The 18,527-nt window shown below is 36.3% G+C and overlaps 1 protein-coding gene across 16 annotated transcripts in view; it reads right to left on the reverse strand.

The window, feature by feature from the left end:
• Positions 1-18,527, reverse strand: part of USP25 (ubiquitin specific peptidase 25) — a 189,339-nt gene that overhangs the window by 25,165 nt on the left and 145,647 nt on the right. For 10 of the 16 annotated variants that reach the window (XR_013960013.1, XR_013960014.1, XR_013960015.1 and 7 more), the window contains 2 exons: positions 14,831-14,944; positions 12,571-12,666 (listed from right to left, as the gene is read on the reverse strand). The exons of 4 other annotated variants lie outside the window; for them this stretch is intronic. Coding sequence is in view for 9 of the 12 variants with exons in the window: in XM_080657608.1 (XP_080513734.1) it covers positions 12,571-12,666; positions 14,831-14,944 (210 nt within the window). In the remaining 3 variants the exon portion in view is untranslated. The remainder of the gene's footprint in view (positions 1-12,570; positions 12,667-14,830; positions 14,945-18,527) is intronic. 2 more of the 16 variants (XM_080657615.1, XM_080657611.1) reach the window with 1 other exon arrangement.

Here is an 18,527-nt window from a genome sequence, read left to right on the forward strand (position 1 = left end):
GATATAGTTAATTATTTTTCTTTCCAAAAAGCTAAATGGAAGACCAAAAATGGAAGAAAACTCAAGACCAGAAATAAAGGTGATAATACCAAAAATACAGGTAAAAGTTTTAAAAATTATAAAAGAATAATACATATAACTTTATGCCTATAAACTATAACATCTTGATTAAAAAGATGATCATCTAGGAAAATACAAATTACCAGGATTGCTTTAAGAGGTAGAAAAACTGAAGAGACCCAGCAAAACTACAGAAGAACTGAAAACGTTGCCCGAGATATGTGCTCAATAAAGGAATCAGGCCCACATTGTTTTAGAGCTGTGCTGGTATGTCAAATCTTCAAGGACAAGATGATTTCTATCATATCTAAACTGCTCCAAAGCCTGAAAAAAGGGAAGAGTCTCCTTAATGATTTTACAAGGCTAGTTTAAAATGAGTATCAAAAATTGACAAATATAGAAAAGAAACTATATCAAGTTATCTGTGAACATAGATTTCAACATCCATATTCATTTTTAATAAACTACTCTGTGTACAAAAAATATATAGGAATACATGGTGTTTACAATGATTTTTTTTAAAGTCAATGTTAAGATTACAAATTAAAAAGAAACAAGTTCAGCATCTCAAATAGATGCATTAAAATTTTTCTAAATTCCAGCACCAGTGTCAAAAAAAATTATGAATTTAAGAGTGTTTTTAGATTTATAAGAAGAATTGATTAAAAACCCCATCCTATATAATAAAAGCCTAATATGCAAGTTGCCCCCCTGGGTGGTCGTTTGACAGGGAGTTCGACCAGGAGCTTGACCGCTTGCTATGACGTGTGCTGACCACTAGGAAGTGGTGTGGAACATATTGGGCATTGGCGACGTGGTGCTGGTGGCAGGTAGCCATGGAGGCGCTGCCGGCCCAATGGGCCCCGATGAAAGCGGGATCGCAGTGCAATGGTGGAGTAGGTGAGTGTGCAGTGCCAGGCCAAGGTGGATGCGAGCGGGGACCTGATCACCCCGCCAACGGCAACCAGCAGCAGCGGCGGGGGGCAGGGCCGCTGCCCGGCTCCCAGGCACTGAGGGAGCTGGGCTGGGGAGCCCAGTACCGATCGTTTGCCCCGCAGGCGAGATGGTGGAGGAGGTGAGGTGACAGTCCACGCCAGTGGTCGGCAAACCGCAGCTCACGAGCCACGTGTGGTTTGCCGCTCTGTTGACTAATGAGTTTGCCGACCACTGGTCCAGGCCAAGGCAGGGTGCCAGGTGGGGCTGCGGGGTTGGGGGCATAAGCTGGGGCTGCGAGGCTGGGGGCACAAGTTGGAGCCCGATCTCCGCAGGCCACCCCCAGGAACCCTACCCGTGCATGAATTCATGCACTGGGCCTCTAGTATCCTATGTAATCAAAGCTTAATATGTAAATCAACCAAACGGTGGAAGGACCAGTTGTTATGACACACACTGACCACCAGGGGGCAGACGCTCAACGCAGGAGCTGCCCCCAGCCCGCAGGCCAGCCAAGGAGGGTGCCAGCGGAGGCCATCAGTCTCCCCGCATAGTGAGGCAACCGGTGGTGGCAGGGGGGCAGGGCTGGCCAGCAAGCGGGCAGTAGTGGGGACAGCCAGTGAGCGGGCTGGCACCGCCCCCCGATCACCCCACCGGTCGGCCCTGATCGCTGGCCAGGCCTAGGGACCCCACCCACGCACAAATTTCGTGCATCGGGCCTCTCGTACTTAATAATAAAACACACTAGAGACATTCTCATTAAAATAAAGAACATCTAAGGCATTTTTGTTGTTTAAATTAAATAAGCATTTGCTTTGCTAAAAATTTTGTTTTGTCTATAAGTTGCAAATTGCATTTTTCTTTAAATTTGTTTTTAGTGTCTTACTGTGTAGAATTTTTAAAATCTTATAAAATATACCAATATTTTCTTTATGGATTTGGGCCTATATGAGCAATTTCAAAATTATGCACATCTTTAATTCTAGTATTTTCAGGAGTTTATTTTTGTTTAGATTCCTAAATAAGGGATTTTGTTTACTAGAAGTAGCCAAGTAGTCCAAACATAAAATTTTGACTAAAGCATCCTTTATACACTGACTTGAAATAACATCTTTCTCACATATTAAGTACCAGTTATAAGTGGAACTGCTTGGGTCTCTCCATTTCACTGATATATTTTATACTAGTATCTACTGAATAAACAAAGGAGTAATAACAATAGGCATTTCAAAATTAAAAGAGAGTGATAAAGTTATGTCACCAGGAAACAACTGTTATGAAGAAATGAAATAAACGCTAAAAAAGGTTTCATAATATAAAACTGTTATTACTTCATTAACATCCTAAAGGTCCTTTCTTAGGTTTAGAAAAAAACTTATACAAAAAAATTTTAATGTCTTTTAAAGTAAGTGAAAAAAGTTAAACTAATTCCACGATTATAATTATCATATGACCTTTCACTCCCACTGTACATACACACACAAGCAACCAGTACTTTGAGAATGTTATTCTTTTTTTTCCTTCTGACTTTTATTTTTGCTCATCAGAGTAGTCCTGAACTGCCTTCCTCTGGATTTCATTTTTGCATGATAGAAACTTTTGTTTTTAAGCCATTATTTTTTGGGGGGATCTTCCTGTTAACAATGAAAACTAATCCTAACAAATAGTCAAATTGGGAGAAGAACCTAGGTAAGTGTCTTTCCTCATTTATTTTCCCAGATCTCTCTACCAGTTAACTCTTTCATATTACATGGTTATAGGAGCAGACTCCCATGTGGGAGGCTGATATAGTCACTGATTGGGTTGGTAACTCATCCTAATTCAGAAGTTAAACCTTAGCAACTCCACTACCCAGCCTGATGTAAGTTTCACTTTGCAACTTATATTTTTTATCAGTAATAATGCTAATATTTTTATCACATGGTTTTGCCACTAGCACACATATACAACACATAAAAAAATGGTCTGATCATAAATGCATAAGGAAATCCATATCTAGAAGTACTTAAGGCACAGAGATGAAAAGCTTCCTTCTTCTAGCTGAAAAGCCAACAGAAAATAAACCCAACAAAGATTTTTTGGTAATGTGACAGGATAGAAGAGATATTTAAAAAAACACTTTCTCCCTCAATTTATAAAAAACTATTAAAAAATTAAAAATATACTATATCTATTTTAAGAATAATAGGAAGACAGAAGTGGCCATCATTTGTTCGATACTGTGCTATATACATATTTTGGACACCGTATTACTGAATAACTGCAATTGCTATATATTACTTTTGAACAGATTTCCTAAAATTATATATTATCAACTAGAATTTTCCAAATGTTAGTCATATACTTATACATTATTTATAACTATATAAAAGAATTATAAACAAATAATGTTTACATAAGATTACATGCATATATACTCCTCAATTACATATGGGTAAAAATAAAATGTACACAAATATAAATTTCAGAAATTTGCTACTTCATAAAAATTAGAGGGTAAACCAAAAAAGAAATATATGACATATGGAAAATACAAGAAGAACCAGATGCACAGGGCACCCCAGAGGTGATGGGGAAAGGAAATCTCAAAGCACAGGAAACAGTGCAGGCCATGAGGCTCTACAACAGACTTCCCCAAGAAGATAAAATTCACAAGAACAGAATAAGAGGAGATTCAAGCAAATGGTGGAGACTTTAGAAGTGAAACAGTGATAACACATAGAAAATTAAGCAAACCAAAAAACAAAACTCCAAGGAAAATGAAAGCTGAGGTTAAAAAAAGTGAAAGTAATAATGTTTAGAACTTAGGTCAATTCCAAGGAGCATACTAGTACATAGGCATTATACAAAGAATTATGAATTAATCAAAATGGCAAGATTTTAGGCGTGTGTTTGTGTATGCTTGAGAGAGATGTAGAAGTGACAGGAACTGTATGTGTGAGTCAATATGAGCATGTGAGGTGGGAGAAGAAAGGGCTCATCATTCACATCCCACAGCAGGGAATTCAAAGTAAATGTGTAGAAAAAATGTACCTCATGTGAAGATTAAAAATGGTGGCAGAGTCATGCTTCCAGGACCAAACTGGAATTATAAGTAAAATACAAAAAAAAAAAAAAAAAAAATATCCTGAATAATTAACTGAAGACTAGCTGGAGAGAACCCTGATAACCAAAGATGTCAAGTGAAGACAGCACAGAGACTGGTAGGAAGGGAGGAGGCACAAAAGAGCTGGATGGGATCCCACAGACAGCAGCTGAAATTCCAGAGAAATATCTCAGCTGTGGGGAGTTGCCACTGAGAACTCTGGGGTCTATTCTCCAAGCTGGCCACCCCAGCAGAGAGCACAACTGGGAAAGGTGCCCACATAAAATCTGGCTATGAAAAGCAGCAGGGTTGCTGTCTTCCATGGAAAGATGGTTGGAAATGCAGGCACCCTTTTAAAGGACCAACACAAAGTATTCTATGTGTAGCCACTCCCTTCTGCTCCAGCAGAGGGAGGTCAGAGTGGACAGGAGCTATGTGAGCAGAAGCTAAAGTAGGGGGCTCTAAGGATAGAGCTCAGAAAGCAGACACTCCGGGTTCCTGTGCTGAGTTATTCCCTTACACTGTGGAAGTCATCTTACACAGACATTTGCTATCCAGGCAGTTTTGCCTACAGGGAAGAGAGTTGAACCACCCTATTGGAAAATACATTGCCCCACCCTGTGGAATTTCCTAGGACCATAAGGAGACTGAGAATAACAATTTCCCTCCGCAGAAGCAACTACCCCACCCTGTTGGAAGAACTATCCTCCCCTGTGAATGATTGCCTGAAGGCTACTCAAGACTTAATCCAATCAGTCTTCAGGCAGAGGCGGTATCTGGAGGCTATGAGTATTTCCCTGATCAAATTAGTGAGAAACAGCATCTGACACTGTCCTGCTCTAGAGATTAGAGGCACAGCAGATCTACCTAACATAGTCACAAACCGAAACAGGCAGCGAAAATGAGGAGACAAAAAAACAACCCCCAAATGAAAGAACAAGAGAATTCTCCAGAAGAACAGATAAATGAAATGAAAATAAGAAATTTTTCTGATATAGCATTCAGAATAATGATGGTAAAGATGCTCAACAGCATGAGAAAAGACACAGTAACTATGAAAACAGAAATAAAGAATGACATAGCACTAATAAACAACACAGTGGAAGGAATACACAGCAGATCAGGGGAAGCTGAGAATTGGATCAGTGAATTAGAAGACAGGGTAGAAAAAAATCACTCAGAGAACAACAACAACAACAAAACAATTAAAAAACAGAAGGGACAGATTAAGGGAGCTGTGGGACAACCTGAAATGTAACAATACGAGGCAGAAAGGGAGAAAGAGACAGAGAAAGTGTTTAAAGAAATAATGGCAGAAAACTTTCCTAACCTGGTGAAGGAAAAAGTCACACAGTTCAGGAGGCACAGAGAGTCCCAAACAAGAAGAACTCAAACAAGCCCATGCCCAGACAAATTCTAATTAGAATGCCAAAAATTAAAGACACAGAATCTTAAAGGCAGCAAGAGAAAAGCAAACTGTTACCTACAAAGGATCTCCCATAAGGCTAACACCTGATTTCTCATCAGAAACTCTATTGGCCAGAAGGGAATGGCATGAAGTACTCAAGGTAATGAAAGCAGGGAACTGAAACCAAGATTACTATATCCAGCAAGGCTATCATTCAAAATAGAGGGTGAAATAAAGAGCTTCCCAGACCCCCCCCCCCAAAAAAAAAAAGGCTAAAGGAGTTCATGACCACAAAGCCAGCATTACAAGAAATGCCAGAGGGACTTCTGTAATAAGAAGAAATAGAGAGAAACCTAGGCATACAGAATTAAAATGACAATAAATATGTACCTATCAATAATATCCTTAAATGTAAATGAATTAAATGATCAAATCAAAAGACATAGGGCAGCTGAATGGATATGAAAACCTGACACAACTATATGCTGTCTACAAGAGGTCCACCTGAGAAAAAAAGACACACACAAGATGAGAGGGAAAGGATTGAAAAAATTTTTTCCATGCAAATAAAAAAGAACGAAAAGATGGGGCAGCAATACTCATATCTGACAAGACTTCAAAATGAAGGCAATCACAAGAGCCAACAAAGCACACTACATAATATTAAAGGGAATCAATCCAACAAGAGGATATAACCATGATAAACATATATGCACCCAATATAGGAGGAGCACCTAAATATATTTAAAAAAAAAACTTTTAAAGGACTTTAAAGGAGAGATCAATAGTAATACAGTAATAGTCAGGGACTTTAACACTCTGCTGATTTCACTGCATAGATCTTACAGACAAAAGATTAACAAAGAAATAGTGACTCTAAAGGGCACACTGGATCAGATATATTTAATTGACATTTATAGAACATTTCACCACAAAGCTGCAGAATATACATTCTTCTCAAGTTCTCATGGGTAATTCACAAAGATAGACCACATGTTTGAACACAAAACAAGTTTCTACAAGTTCAAGAAGATGGAAATCATATCAAGCATCTTCTCAGATCAAAGTGGAATGAAATTAGAAATAAACTGCAGTAAAAACACATCAAAGTATTCAAACACATGGAGGCTAAATAGCATGTTATTAGACAATGAATGGGTAGCCAATGATATCAATAGAGAAATCAAAAACTTCCTGGAAACAAATGAAAATGAACATACAACAATGCAAACTTCTGGGACACAGCAAAAGCCTTCTTGAGAGGGAAGTTCATGGCACTACAGACATACCTCAAAAAATAAGAAAAATAATAAACTATTTAACCCTACAACTTAAAAAAAAAAAACACTAGAAAGAGAACAACAAGAAAAGCAAGCCCAGATTAAATAAAAAGAAGGAAATAATAAAGTTTAGAGTAGAAATAAATAACAGAGAAAAAATACCAAAAAATCAATGAAACTAATAGCTGGTTCCTTGAAAGGATAAACAAGATTAGGGAACCATTAGCCAGACTCACCAAGAAACAGAAAGAGAGAACCCAAATAAATGAAATAGAAAAAAGAAAGTGAAGAAGTAACCACTGACACCACATAAGTACAAAGGAATGTAAGAAAATATTGTGAACAACTATATACAACAAACTGGACAAGTGGATAAAATGGACAAAGTCCAAGAAAAATATGATCTCCCAAAACTGAATCAGGAAGAATCAAAAAACTTGAATAGGCCAATAACAATGTATGAAATAGAAGCAGTAATAAAAAAACTCTCAGCAAACAAAAGCCCGGGTCCAGATGGCTTCACAGAGAAGTTTCCCCAAACATTCAAAGAAAAACTAAAACCATCCTCCCCAAACTATTCCAAAAAATCCAACTGGAAGGAACACTTCCAAGCTCTTTTTATGAGGCCAGCATTATCCAATTCCAAAACCAGACAAAGTCACTACAAAGAAAGAGAATTACCGGTCAATACCCCTGAACATAGGTGCTAAAATTCTCAACATATTAGCAAATCGAATTCAGCAATATATTAAAAAGATCATACACCATGACAAAGTGGAATTTATTCTGGCTGTTACAATATTCACAAATCAATAAATGTGATATACCACATAAATTGAAAGACAAAAGTCACATGACCATATCAATAGATGCAGAAAAAGCATTAAAAAAAATCCAAAACCCATTTTGGATAAAAACTCTCAGCAAAGTGGGAATAGAGGGAGTATATCTCAAATGATCTACAGTGAACATCATGCTCAATGGGCAAAAACTAAAACCATTTACTCTAAGAACAGAACAAGACTGGGATGTCCACATTCACCACTCTTATTCAACATAGTACTGGAAGTCCTAGCCACAGCAATAACACAAGAAGAAGAAATGAAAGGCATCCAAATTGGAAAGGAGGAAGGAAAACTCTCATTATTTTCAAGTCACATGATATTGTACATAGAAAACCCTAAAGACTCCACCAAAACTACAAGATTTAATAAATTAATTTGGCAATGTAGCAAGATACAAAATCAATGCCCCAAAATCGATGTTTTTTTAATACACCAAAAGTGAATTCTCAGAAAGAGAGACTAAACAAATAATCCCATTTAGCATTGCAACAAAAAAATTAAGATACTTAGGAATTAACTTAACCAAGGAGGTAAAAGACTTATACCTGGAAAACTACAGAACAATGAAGTATCACCTCACACCTGTCAGAATGGCTCAAAGTCACTAATCATCAGATAAAAAGACTTAACTGTAAGTTATGAAACCATAAAAACCCTAGGTGAAACCAAAGACAGCAAAATCTCGGACATATCTCATAGCAGTATGTTTACAGATACATCTCCCAGGACAAAGGAAACTAAGGAGAAAATAAACAAATGGGACTACATCAAAATAAATAGCTCCTGCACAGCAAAAGAAACAATCATCAAAACGAAAAGGGAGCCCACTGTATAGAAGAACATATTGGCAATGATACATCTGATAAAGGGTTAATGTCCAAAATATATAAGGAACTCATATAACTTAATAAAAGGAAGACAAACAATCCAATTAAAAAATGGGCAAATGACCTAAATAAACACTTCTCCAAAGTGAACTTTCAGATGGCCAAGAGACATGAAAAAATGCTCAAAATCACTAATCATCAGAGAGATACAAATTAAAATGACAATGAGGTATCACCTCACACCTGTCAGAATGGCTACCATCATGACAAGTGCCTGGGAGGATATGGAGAAAAGGGAACCCTAGTACACTGCTGGTGGGAATGCAGACCGGTACAGCCGTTATGGAAAACAATAAGGAGTTTTCTCAAAAAAATTAAATATTTAACTCTCATTTTACCCAGTGATCCACTTCTTGCAACAACATATTTTAAGAAAATGGGAAACACCAATCAGAAAGAATGTATGCACCCCTCTGTGTTTATAGCAGCACAATTTACAATAGCTAAGATCTGTAGACGAGTGGATAAAAAAGCTATGGTACATTTATACCATGGAATACTATGCAGTGGTAGAAAAGAAGAATCTCTTACCCTTTGAGACAGCATGGAGGGATCTGGAGAGTATCATGCTAAGTGAAATAAGCCAATCAGAGAAAAGTAAGTATCACATGATTGCACTTATATGTGGAATCTAATTAACAAAATAAACGGATTCACGGAGTGGGTCCAGAGACATGGAAGCATGGAACAGAGTGCAGAATTTCGGAGGGAAGAAGAGGGAGGGTGGGTGGGTGTGTGGGTGGATGAGAGGTAATCAACCAAAGACCTTGTATGCAAATATGCATAACCTATGAACACAGACAATAGAGTGGTGAAGGCTTTGGGTGGGGGCTTGGGGGCGGCTGGAAGGGGTCAATGGGGAAAAAAAGGGACATATATAATATTTTCAACAATAAAGATTAAAAAACAACCAAAAATAAAAAATAATAAAATGTACCTCATTTTTTAGAAGAATGTCGGCACTCATGGTATACCTCATCCTAGCTCATCAAAAGTGACTCTATAGATAATATAACTACTGCAATAATATACAATTTTACAATAACTATGCATTATTTGTATATTTAAAAACAAAAAATAAACAAAAAATAAATGTGTAAACACAATCATTCTATTTAAACTTTCTAATTCAGAAAAAAGGAACAAATTTTATGTGAAAGTCATATTCACAATGAGGTTAAATCTGCATTCATAAATGCCAAGGCAAGAAAGCAAATTCACTTGTTTTTACTATTGGAAAAAAAAAAAGATGACTTTGGATAAGCTAATAAAAATATATATGCAGAGATTAATAAAAATGAGATCCAATTCAACATAAAGATACCCAACTTGATAATAAATGGCAATGGCACTGTAAGCAATAGATACCTTTTCCACTAGAAATAGATTAAAACTTTAGAAGACATATATGCAATGTCTTATTAAAAAAGAACTACAGACGACCTAAGAATAAGGATAAATTTTTAAACATAAAAGTCTGTTTTTTGTTTTGGTTTTTTAAGAGAAGTTTTTCAACCTTTCTTAAGGGATCTTATTAGGGTGATCAACTCATCCTGGGACCATTTTGCCAGAAGTTCTACAGTTTTAGCACTTCAAGTTCCTTCTCCCAGGAGTTACACAGTCTTGGGCATACCAGGATGGTTGGTCATGCTAATCCAAACAAATTCAAAAGTGTTTATTGATATAAGCTACTATGCACAAAGCCTTTTATATATATATATATATATATATATATATATATATATATATATATATATATAAAGAATTACTGAAAATAAGCAGTATTTTTAAAGATGGAGTTTGATGATGGAACAGTAGAAAAAATTAAAAGAAAATTTTAGATTTTTAAAATAATTTTAAAAAATGTTATATTTAATAAAAACAAAGGAATGTTAAAAAAGTTGCTAGAAGGCTACACAAAAGAACTAACAGTGGCTCCATTTGTGGATATGGAATGAGGGAATGAGAGTAGTGAAAGACATGAACATTTCATTTAACTTTCCATTGCACTGTTTTACTATGAACATTTGCTATTTTTATAATATAGTTTTTATACTTTAAACAACAAACTAATCAACTGAATTTAGCTGCTGAAGGAAATTTATCTTATCCCTCAGGTGGGTTGGGGCAGAACACTTGAAACCTACTGATTTCTATCAAGTGAAGACCAGGGTGAGTCAATGACTTTCTCACACGTATAGTTTAACAGAGCCTCGGTTAGGACCCAAGACTTCATTGGGGACCCAAAGGCAGAAGTCTCTTACAACCATTCCCTGCCTCAGAGGGAATAAATAAATATGATCCTATATAATAAAAGGCTAATATGCAAATAGACCGAACAGAGGAACAACCAGTCGCCAGGGGCTGTGTGCGGAACATGGTGGGAGTTGGCCGCCGCAGGATGGTGGAGCAGGTGAGTGGGGGTGCCAGACCAAGGCGGGGTGCCGGTCGCTATCATCAGGGCGAGACTCTGGTGGTTACTGAAAATTCTTTGCTCCCATGCGCTGCGGTCCCACCTGGTGCTGCGCCTGCACCTGCTGCCAGCGCCGGCCCCACTTGCACCTGCAGCCGGCACCAGAGCCGCTGCTTGCACCGCTGCTGGCACCGGCCCCAATCACTCCACACTGTCAGTGGGTACAAGCGGGGCTGGCACCATCAGCGCATGGGAGTGGCAGCAATGGGAGTGGGGCTGCAGGCAGACAAGGGACTGGGGGCCATGGCGGGAGGGGCTGAGCGGAGGCGAAGAGGATGGGCCGAGAACCGCCCCTATGCCTACCTCAGCCTCGCAGACCACAGTTCCTTTCAAGGTGCATGAATTCATGCACTGGGCCCCTGGTATAAAGATGTGGCTCATCACCTCTGAACATTTATAAGTCCCTAAAGTTAAGCAGCTCAGGGGTATAAGATGATATGGAGGCCCAGATCAGCAAAGAACTGTCCAGTCATGTCACTGTTGTTGAAAACCACTAAGTTTTGGAGTGTCTTGTTATGCAACAATAAATAACTGACACAATCTACTTAAAAAAAACTGTTGTCTCAGAACTGTCCAGATGCCAGCATGCTATTATAATTCCACTTTCTGATATGGTGAAAAAGATCCCTTTTAAGAAATATTTAAACTTAAAAACAAAAAAAGCCAAACCCCAACCACAAGCTAAACTGAGTATTTAATACATTCTGTAGGAATAAAAGGAATGAACAGAGATTAGAATTTTATAATATACATTAGACATTTATGAAAAAGCTGATCCATTTTTCCCAAATAAATATCCTCAATTTCTTGTCTTTGCTATTTTCTTCAGAGCGATTTCTACTCTCACAGATAAGGGGCTCCACTGTGTTGGGCAGTAATTTTAACTTTATGTTTCAAGTCATTATCACCTTCAAACACTCCCTTTCATTTCACTGCACATGCTCACTTATTTTACAAATAAGTAAAAGCAAATATGGTAATAAAAACATTTTAAAAATCTGGAATTAGAGGGGGAAAATATTATGTCATCAAATGATGCATCAGCTTGATTTATCTCACATGCCTTGAAATGACCAGGATATCAAAAATTAACCATGGGGAAAACATAAGTGAATAGAAACATAAAAAGATAATTTATGAATGAATAATTTTTAAAATAACCCAATAAAGAAAGCAATTTAGTATCATGTGATAACAAAATTAAAGAAAAATGTAAGACTAACTAAGGGTATACCAATGAGGAAAAAATAAACTATTATCAGAGAGTTACTCAGTTCTTAGTTTTGCTCATCAATAAATACACTTTTTTCCCCTTCAAATAAAAACATAATTCAAATTTCTGCTAACCAAATTGAAGTACACTACTAGGGTAACTCGGGTAAAATGCTTTGTTTTTGTTGAATTATCTAGATTAAAAGAAAAAAAAAATCAGTCTTAGATTCATGCATAAAAGAAACCCCCCAGAACATCAGGTAACCATGGCTACTTTAGGAAAAGAGAAATTATACAAGAAAACAAATTTAGTTCAAGGAAATAAAACAATTTAAGAAGTCTCATTTAAAAATAATTAAGAAAATAAAATGAAAATGTTAATTGTACCTTAAAGAACCCTGCTTCAGGGCCACACCTGTCATATACACTCCTGGATTTACCTATCGCCATGATAATACCTTGCATGTTCGGTGTCATCATGATCTGCCACAAGGGATTGAAAGTAAGAGTTTTTGAATGAGTAACATAAAAAAATTTAAAAAACCAAAATAATTTCTTTACATGCAAGTTAGAAGTCCTTTGCTTTTCATTATTTATAAATCAAATGTTGCACTTTTTTTTATAGCAAACGTGATCCAGTATGCATGTAAGTATATTTCAAAATCTCTACAGGGCCACATCTAGTTCACATGGTGCCTTTGTGCAAAAAGCAAAAAGGCATCCTCTCTGAACCAGAGAATTTTAAAAAGACCCCCTTCTTGACAAATTAGAAAAATGTGCTGCTCTCTGAATAAGAGAAGCATTAGAAATAACAACAATCTTTTTATTTTAAAAGGTGCCTCTTCATTAAGGTTTGGGGAGCTCAGTCAGCATAAGCTCAATTTCAACTCCAAGTCCGCCCATTGACTAGGCGTCCCTGCACAACCATACAACCTGAACATCCATTTGCAGCAACCCTGTGTCCAAAGACCTTGGTGCCAAGCACATGCACTGTTAAATCATCACTCTAATGCATTAAAAAAACCCTCTGTCAGTAGCATAAGCATTCGTACAAAAGATAGTGTTAAATGATTAATCATAATTCTGTTTTGTTAATGCCAGAAGGGTCACCCTAAAACAAGCAGAGGTGCTTAATAAACATTTTTATTAAAAATATAAGTTTCCATAATTTTCAAGTACCAACATAGTAATATTAAAATAACTAGAATAATATATTTATATTAAGTACTAAATACTGAAGTATATTTAGTTTCATAATAGCTTATTTTTAGCTGTTTACATTTTAAAATACCTGAAAAATGATATAACCCAAGGCACTATGAAGCTATTATATTAGAGCTATCAAGAGAGTGCATCCAGCTCAGTGGTTGAGCAACTACCTATGAACCAGGAGGTCATGGATCGATTCCGGGTCAGGGCACATGCCTGGGTTGCCGGCTTGATCTCCAGGAGGGGGCATGCAAGAGATGTTTCTCTCTCATCAATTTTCTACCTTTCTATCACTCTCCCTTCCTTTCCCTAAGATCAATAAAAAAATATATTTTTTTTAAAGAGAGAGTACATCAATGACCTCTGATTCACTTAAACTATTACTCATAGTATATATTTTGGATTATATACTGAGAGTTGCAATAACATTAACTACTTGAGAAAATCCTTTTGACTATTTCCTATCTCACAAACCTGCTCCTTAACCTCATTATGGCCATGCTTTCTTACATTGATGCAGTAAAATTAATATCTGTATGACACCTCTGATTTTAGTGCCATAAAGACATTTTTAACTCATACTTTAATTATAACCTTGGAATAAGTCTAGAAAAAAGTTACTTGGAAAAAACTATTTAGTGTAAATTCAATTCTCATCTATGCCAGTAAAAACTAACAAATTATAGAATCCAAGATCTTCTCTATGTCCTTCCTGAAATATGGAAGATATCAAAATGTAAGCGTCTTAAGAGAAAAGTGGAGGAAGGGGGGGCAAATCTGATGGGACCAAGACAATAGCAAATTTTCATCTGGATTCCCCCAAAACATATCATGAGAAGCAAAAATGCTTCTTTACTGTTAGAAAAATAACTAGATGAGAATTAATAGTGGAGAGGTAGGAAGAGATAAGTTGGCAGTCCCATTGTGTATAAAACTCTGGTAGGCATTCAGCAATGTTGATGAATCATTCAATTCATAGTCACATGGACATTGCAGAAGAAAAATACCAATTATCTATTTGTAATAAGGATGTATGTTCTTCTGGCAGGAAATGGTGGGCAAAGTATTATAATAAATAACTCAAGCAAAAGAGAAAATTAAAATTAAAATTATTTTTAGATGCTCAAAAATTTTGCTATTTAATTGAACAAATCTTATTTGTAATCTATCAGCCTGAGAGTAAACCAATCCTACATCTGCATAAAAGAATTAACATGAGAAACATAAAATTATTATTCTGAAAAATTCCATAAGCTTTCTGCTTAAATTGTTATTTGAAAATGAAAGCTGTGTTAGCAATTGGTAAGGTAATTTCAGACCATGGGTGGTAAAGCTGTATGTTATGCAGTAATAGACATCAGTGTGAGGGTGCAGGCATGCCCAAAGTATTAAATAGTAAAAAATAAGTAGAACAGTGCAGAGCGCTGTGACAAAGTACCTCGTCATCATAACCCCCCTCCTTTGACTCAATCACAAATTTCCCTACATGAGGAATCGCCACCTCTACAACTTGCTGGTTAGAAGGTGGTTGGCTTGTAGTACTTGCAGGTTTCTGCAGGAAAAAATCATTAGAAAAGAGAACAATGGAAGCACCCAGTTTAAGTGCAGATTCTTGAGTCTTTTGAAAATATCTGCATTTGCCTAGTATAAAACAAAACCACTTAAATCTGAGTATTAGAAGCAAATGAATTAATCCAAGGTCTCCAGCTTTCCCTTTTCATCTCAAACACTAAATTAAGTTTTCATTTTCATTTTTCCCATAAAGCATCTTGGACTCTAAATCCTTAAAAATAATAAGCAGTGGAGTTGCAATTCCTACTATCTTCATAGCTGAAGTTTTTTTTTTGTTTTGTTTTTTTTAATTCTAATAACTCCATAAAGCTTTTTTGATACTTTATCTCCATTAAAATAAGACTTCTCAGCCCTGGCCAGGTGGCTCAGTTGGTTGGAGTGTCGTCCCATGCACCAAAAGGTTGTGGGTTAGATTCCCCGATAATGGCATGTACGGGAGGCAACAGATCTATGTTTTTCTCTCACATTAATACTTCTCTCTCTCCCCTCCTCTCTTCTCTCTAAAAACAATAAACATATCTTTGGGTAAGGATTAAAAAAAAACCAAAACAAAAAAACACACAAAGATATTCCTCTGAACGCAGAAGAGTTTGTAGGTTTTCTTTCGTATGATTTTATTTTTCTATCCTTTCTAGTAATCAAGTGTATATCTACTCACTATCCATATTCTATGGTGCTTAACTCACTCTGTAACAGCCTATGAGAACTAGTACCATATATTTATATCATAAGTATCTAATGAATTCTTGTTTTTTTTTTAAAGATGCAAGATACTATTTTTAACAACTAAATCAGATTTCTTTCTTTTTATTTTCTTTAACAAAGACTATAAATTTCACTAATCCACACTAAGAGTGGAAGCTAGCATGAAATCTAGAAAAATCTACTTGAAAATACTAATGCAGCTCATTCAAAATACTGCTCAGATCTTATTTTACTGTATAGATTTATAACTGGCATATTTCATATTTACCTACAAAGTTCAAAAGTACCTAAAATGCTTCCATAAAGCTTACTTGAGTAATTTTAAATTGCACCATAAAAGTTTTCCTAAGCAAAAATAAACTTTACTTTTTATATAAAATAAATAGAAAAATTTAACAAATAAAAGGTTTTATTTCCATTTAAAGGTATGTTTTAGGGATGTGAACACATTCTGACTTTCCAGAAGTACATTTGCAGAAAGAATTAAACAATAAAATAAAACTAATGGCCAAGACTAGCACTGTTTCTTTTAAAAGAAATGCTACTTATAATTAACATTTTAGAAAAGGTTTCCTTACTTTGAGTCCTTAATTTTTCAAGAAAAAATAACAAGCTTATATGTTTGCCATGATCATGAGAGATAATATTCAGGTTACCCCACACCTGGGACATAATTGTTGCTCTATAAATGATAGGCATTACCAATATTACTATACTACTAGAAGCCCAGTGCACAAAATTCTTGCATGGAGGGGGGAGGGGAAGGGTACCTCAGCCCAGCCTGCACCCTCTTGCAATCTGGGACCCCCTGGGGAATGTCCGACTACCAGTTTAGGCCCCATTCCACAGGGTTCCCTGTGGAATCGGGCCTAAACTGGCAGTTGGTCTTCCCTCTCACAATCCGGGACCACTAGCTCCTAACCGCTCACCTGCCTGCCTGCCTCATTGCCCCTAACCACTCGCCTGCCTGCCTGATTGCTCCTAACCACTCTGACTGCCTGCCTGATTGCTCCTAACCACTCTGACTGCCTGCCCAATCACCCCTAACCACCTCTGCCTTGGCCTCCGCTGCCACGGCTTCATCCGGAAGGATGTCCAGAATGACGTCCGTAAGGTCGTTCTGTCAGGTTTAATTAGTATATTACACTTTTATTATTATAGATTAATGCTATTTTAAATTGCTTATATTTGAATAATTCTAACCTGATATTACCACCACAAATATCCTATAGAGGTATGTTTATTAGGTAGTAATAAATGTCCTAGGTGTCCATTCCTAAAAGTGAAATAAGCAGATCAATTAAGAAATCTGTCTGGACACAGTGGTAAAAATTTTCTCACAAGAACACCAATCCCAAACAATACTGTCTTAAGAAGAGAAAATATAGGGTGTCCCTAAAAACTGTACATCACACATTTAATAATGAAAAAAGCAGTGTTTATTAAAATACAATTCATTTTCAAAATTGAGCTATCAGCTGTTAAAATGTAAATATACTTTTTTGGGACACCCTGACAAATTTACAGAAAGTAGCAACTAGAAAATGTATTCCTTAGAATACTGATCCTTACACAGTTACATTGGGAAAAAAATGCAGCTAAGAAAAAAAAATCAGGGTTTTATAAACCTTTCCAGTCACCACAGAAGAGTTTCAGCAGCATAATACTGATTAATTATATGGGTAAAAGTTGAAAAACGGAAATAGCTTGGGTGCAGATAATAATTCTGTAGGTATTGTTGTTCTGAAGTTTAGATATCCTAAGATACCATAAAAAAATGTTCATATAAAGAATTTAAGTGTTCATTGAAGTAAAATAGATGCATATTTATCTTTTTCAATTACTATCATGTCCTGTATAAGCACCTTAACCAATGATGAATTTGAAAGGGTTAAAAATAAGTTCCTCAGTTAAAAAGTTGCAAGAATAATTAAAATACAAAGATTTTTATTGACTGCCTGAAAGCCATCCTACATAATAAAGAGCTAACATTCTAATTAGACCAGACGGCCGACAACCTTCCGAAACAACCTTCCAGAACGACCAGTGGGCGAGGCTGCAGGGCAGCGAGGCAGCTGAGGCCGTGAGGGCCAAGCCCCTTGCACGAATTTCATGCATTGGGCCTCTAGTTAAATGTATAATTTTTTTTTTAAAAAAAGCAGTCATATAAAAGGTGGTTAGAGCACTATATCATCTCATCACTTTTGCCCCCCTTAATATGCTCATATCGTTTTAACCAAGTAATTCAACTATGAGGAAGCTGAAGAAATATCCTAAAATATGAAAAAGTTTCATTTCTAGCAGCCCCTTTAGAATAATGTAAAAGTAGAACTGACTATGGGGGATAGGTAAGTAAACAAGAATCTAATCACTCAAAGGAATAATAATCAACATATAAACTTTTTTAAAGGGTTTATAACATAGGAAACGGTTAAGTTATAATGTGTCTTAAAAAAAGTTAAGATGTGAAATTTTATATGCAGTAGTAACTCAACTATAAAAATAAATTCTAAAACTGTGTATAAAAATAAGAATGAAAGAAAACATACATATTCACAGTGCTTAACTTTGGGACTACGCATATTTTTTTCTGGGAGTCCACTTTTCTGTATATTTCAAATTTCCTGAAATATTTCATTTAAATTTGAGTACATTCTTCAATAAAGCAAGCTGTATAACATTTGGAGAGTATCTCTCCATGGTTCCTGTGATTCTAAGCTTTCCAGGGAAATCTTCTCACACTAAGGTTGGAGCTTAATATATTGTATATTTATGAAATGGTTAGAATTTAAACAACAAAAGAAAACTAACAGCTACTTAGTGCCTACACGACATGCTAGGCATAAAAAAAAAAGATC

This window comes from Plecotus auritus, assembly GCF_963455305.1.
Source record: "Plecotus auritus genome assembly, chromosome: 2".
In the NCBI taxonomy this organism is placed as follows: Eukaryota; Metazoa; Chordata; class Mammalia; order Chiroptera; family Vespertilionidae; genus Plecotus; species Plecotus auritus.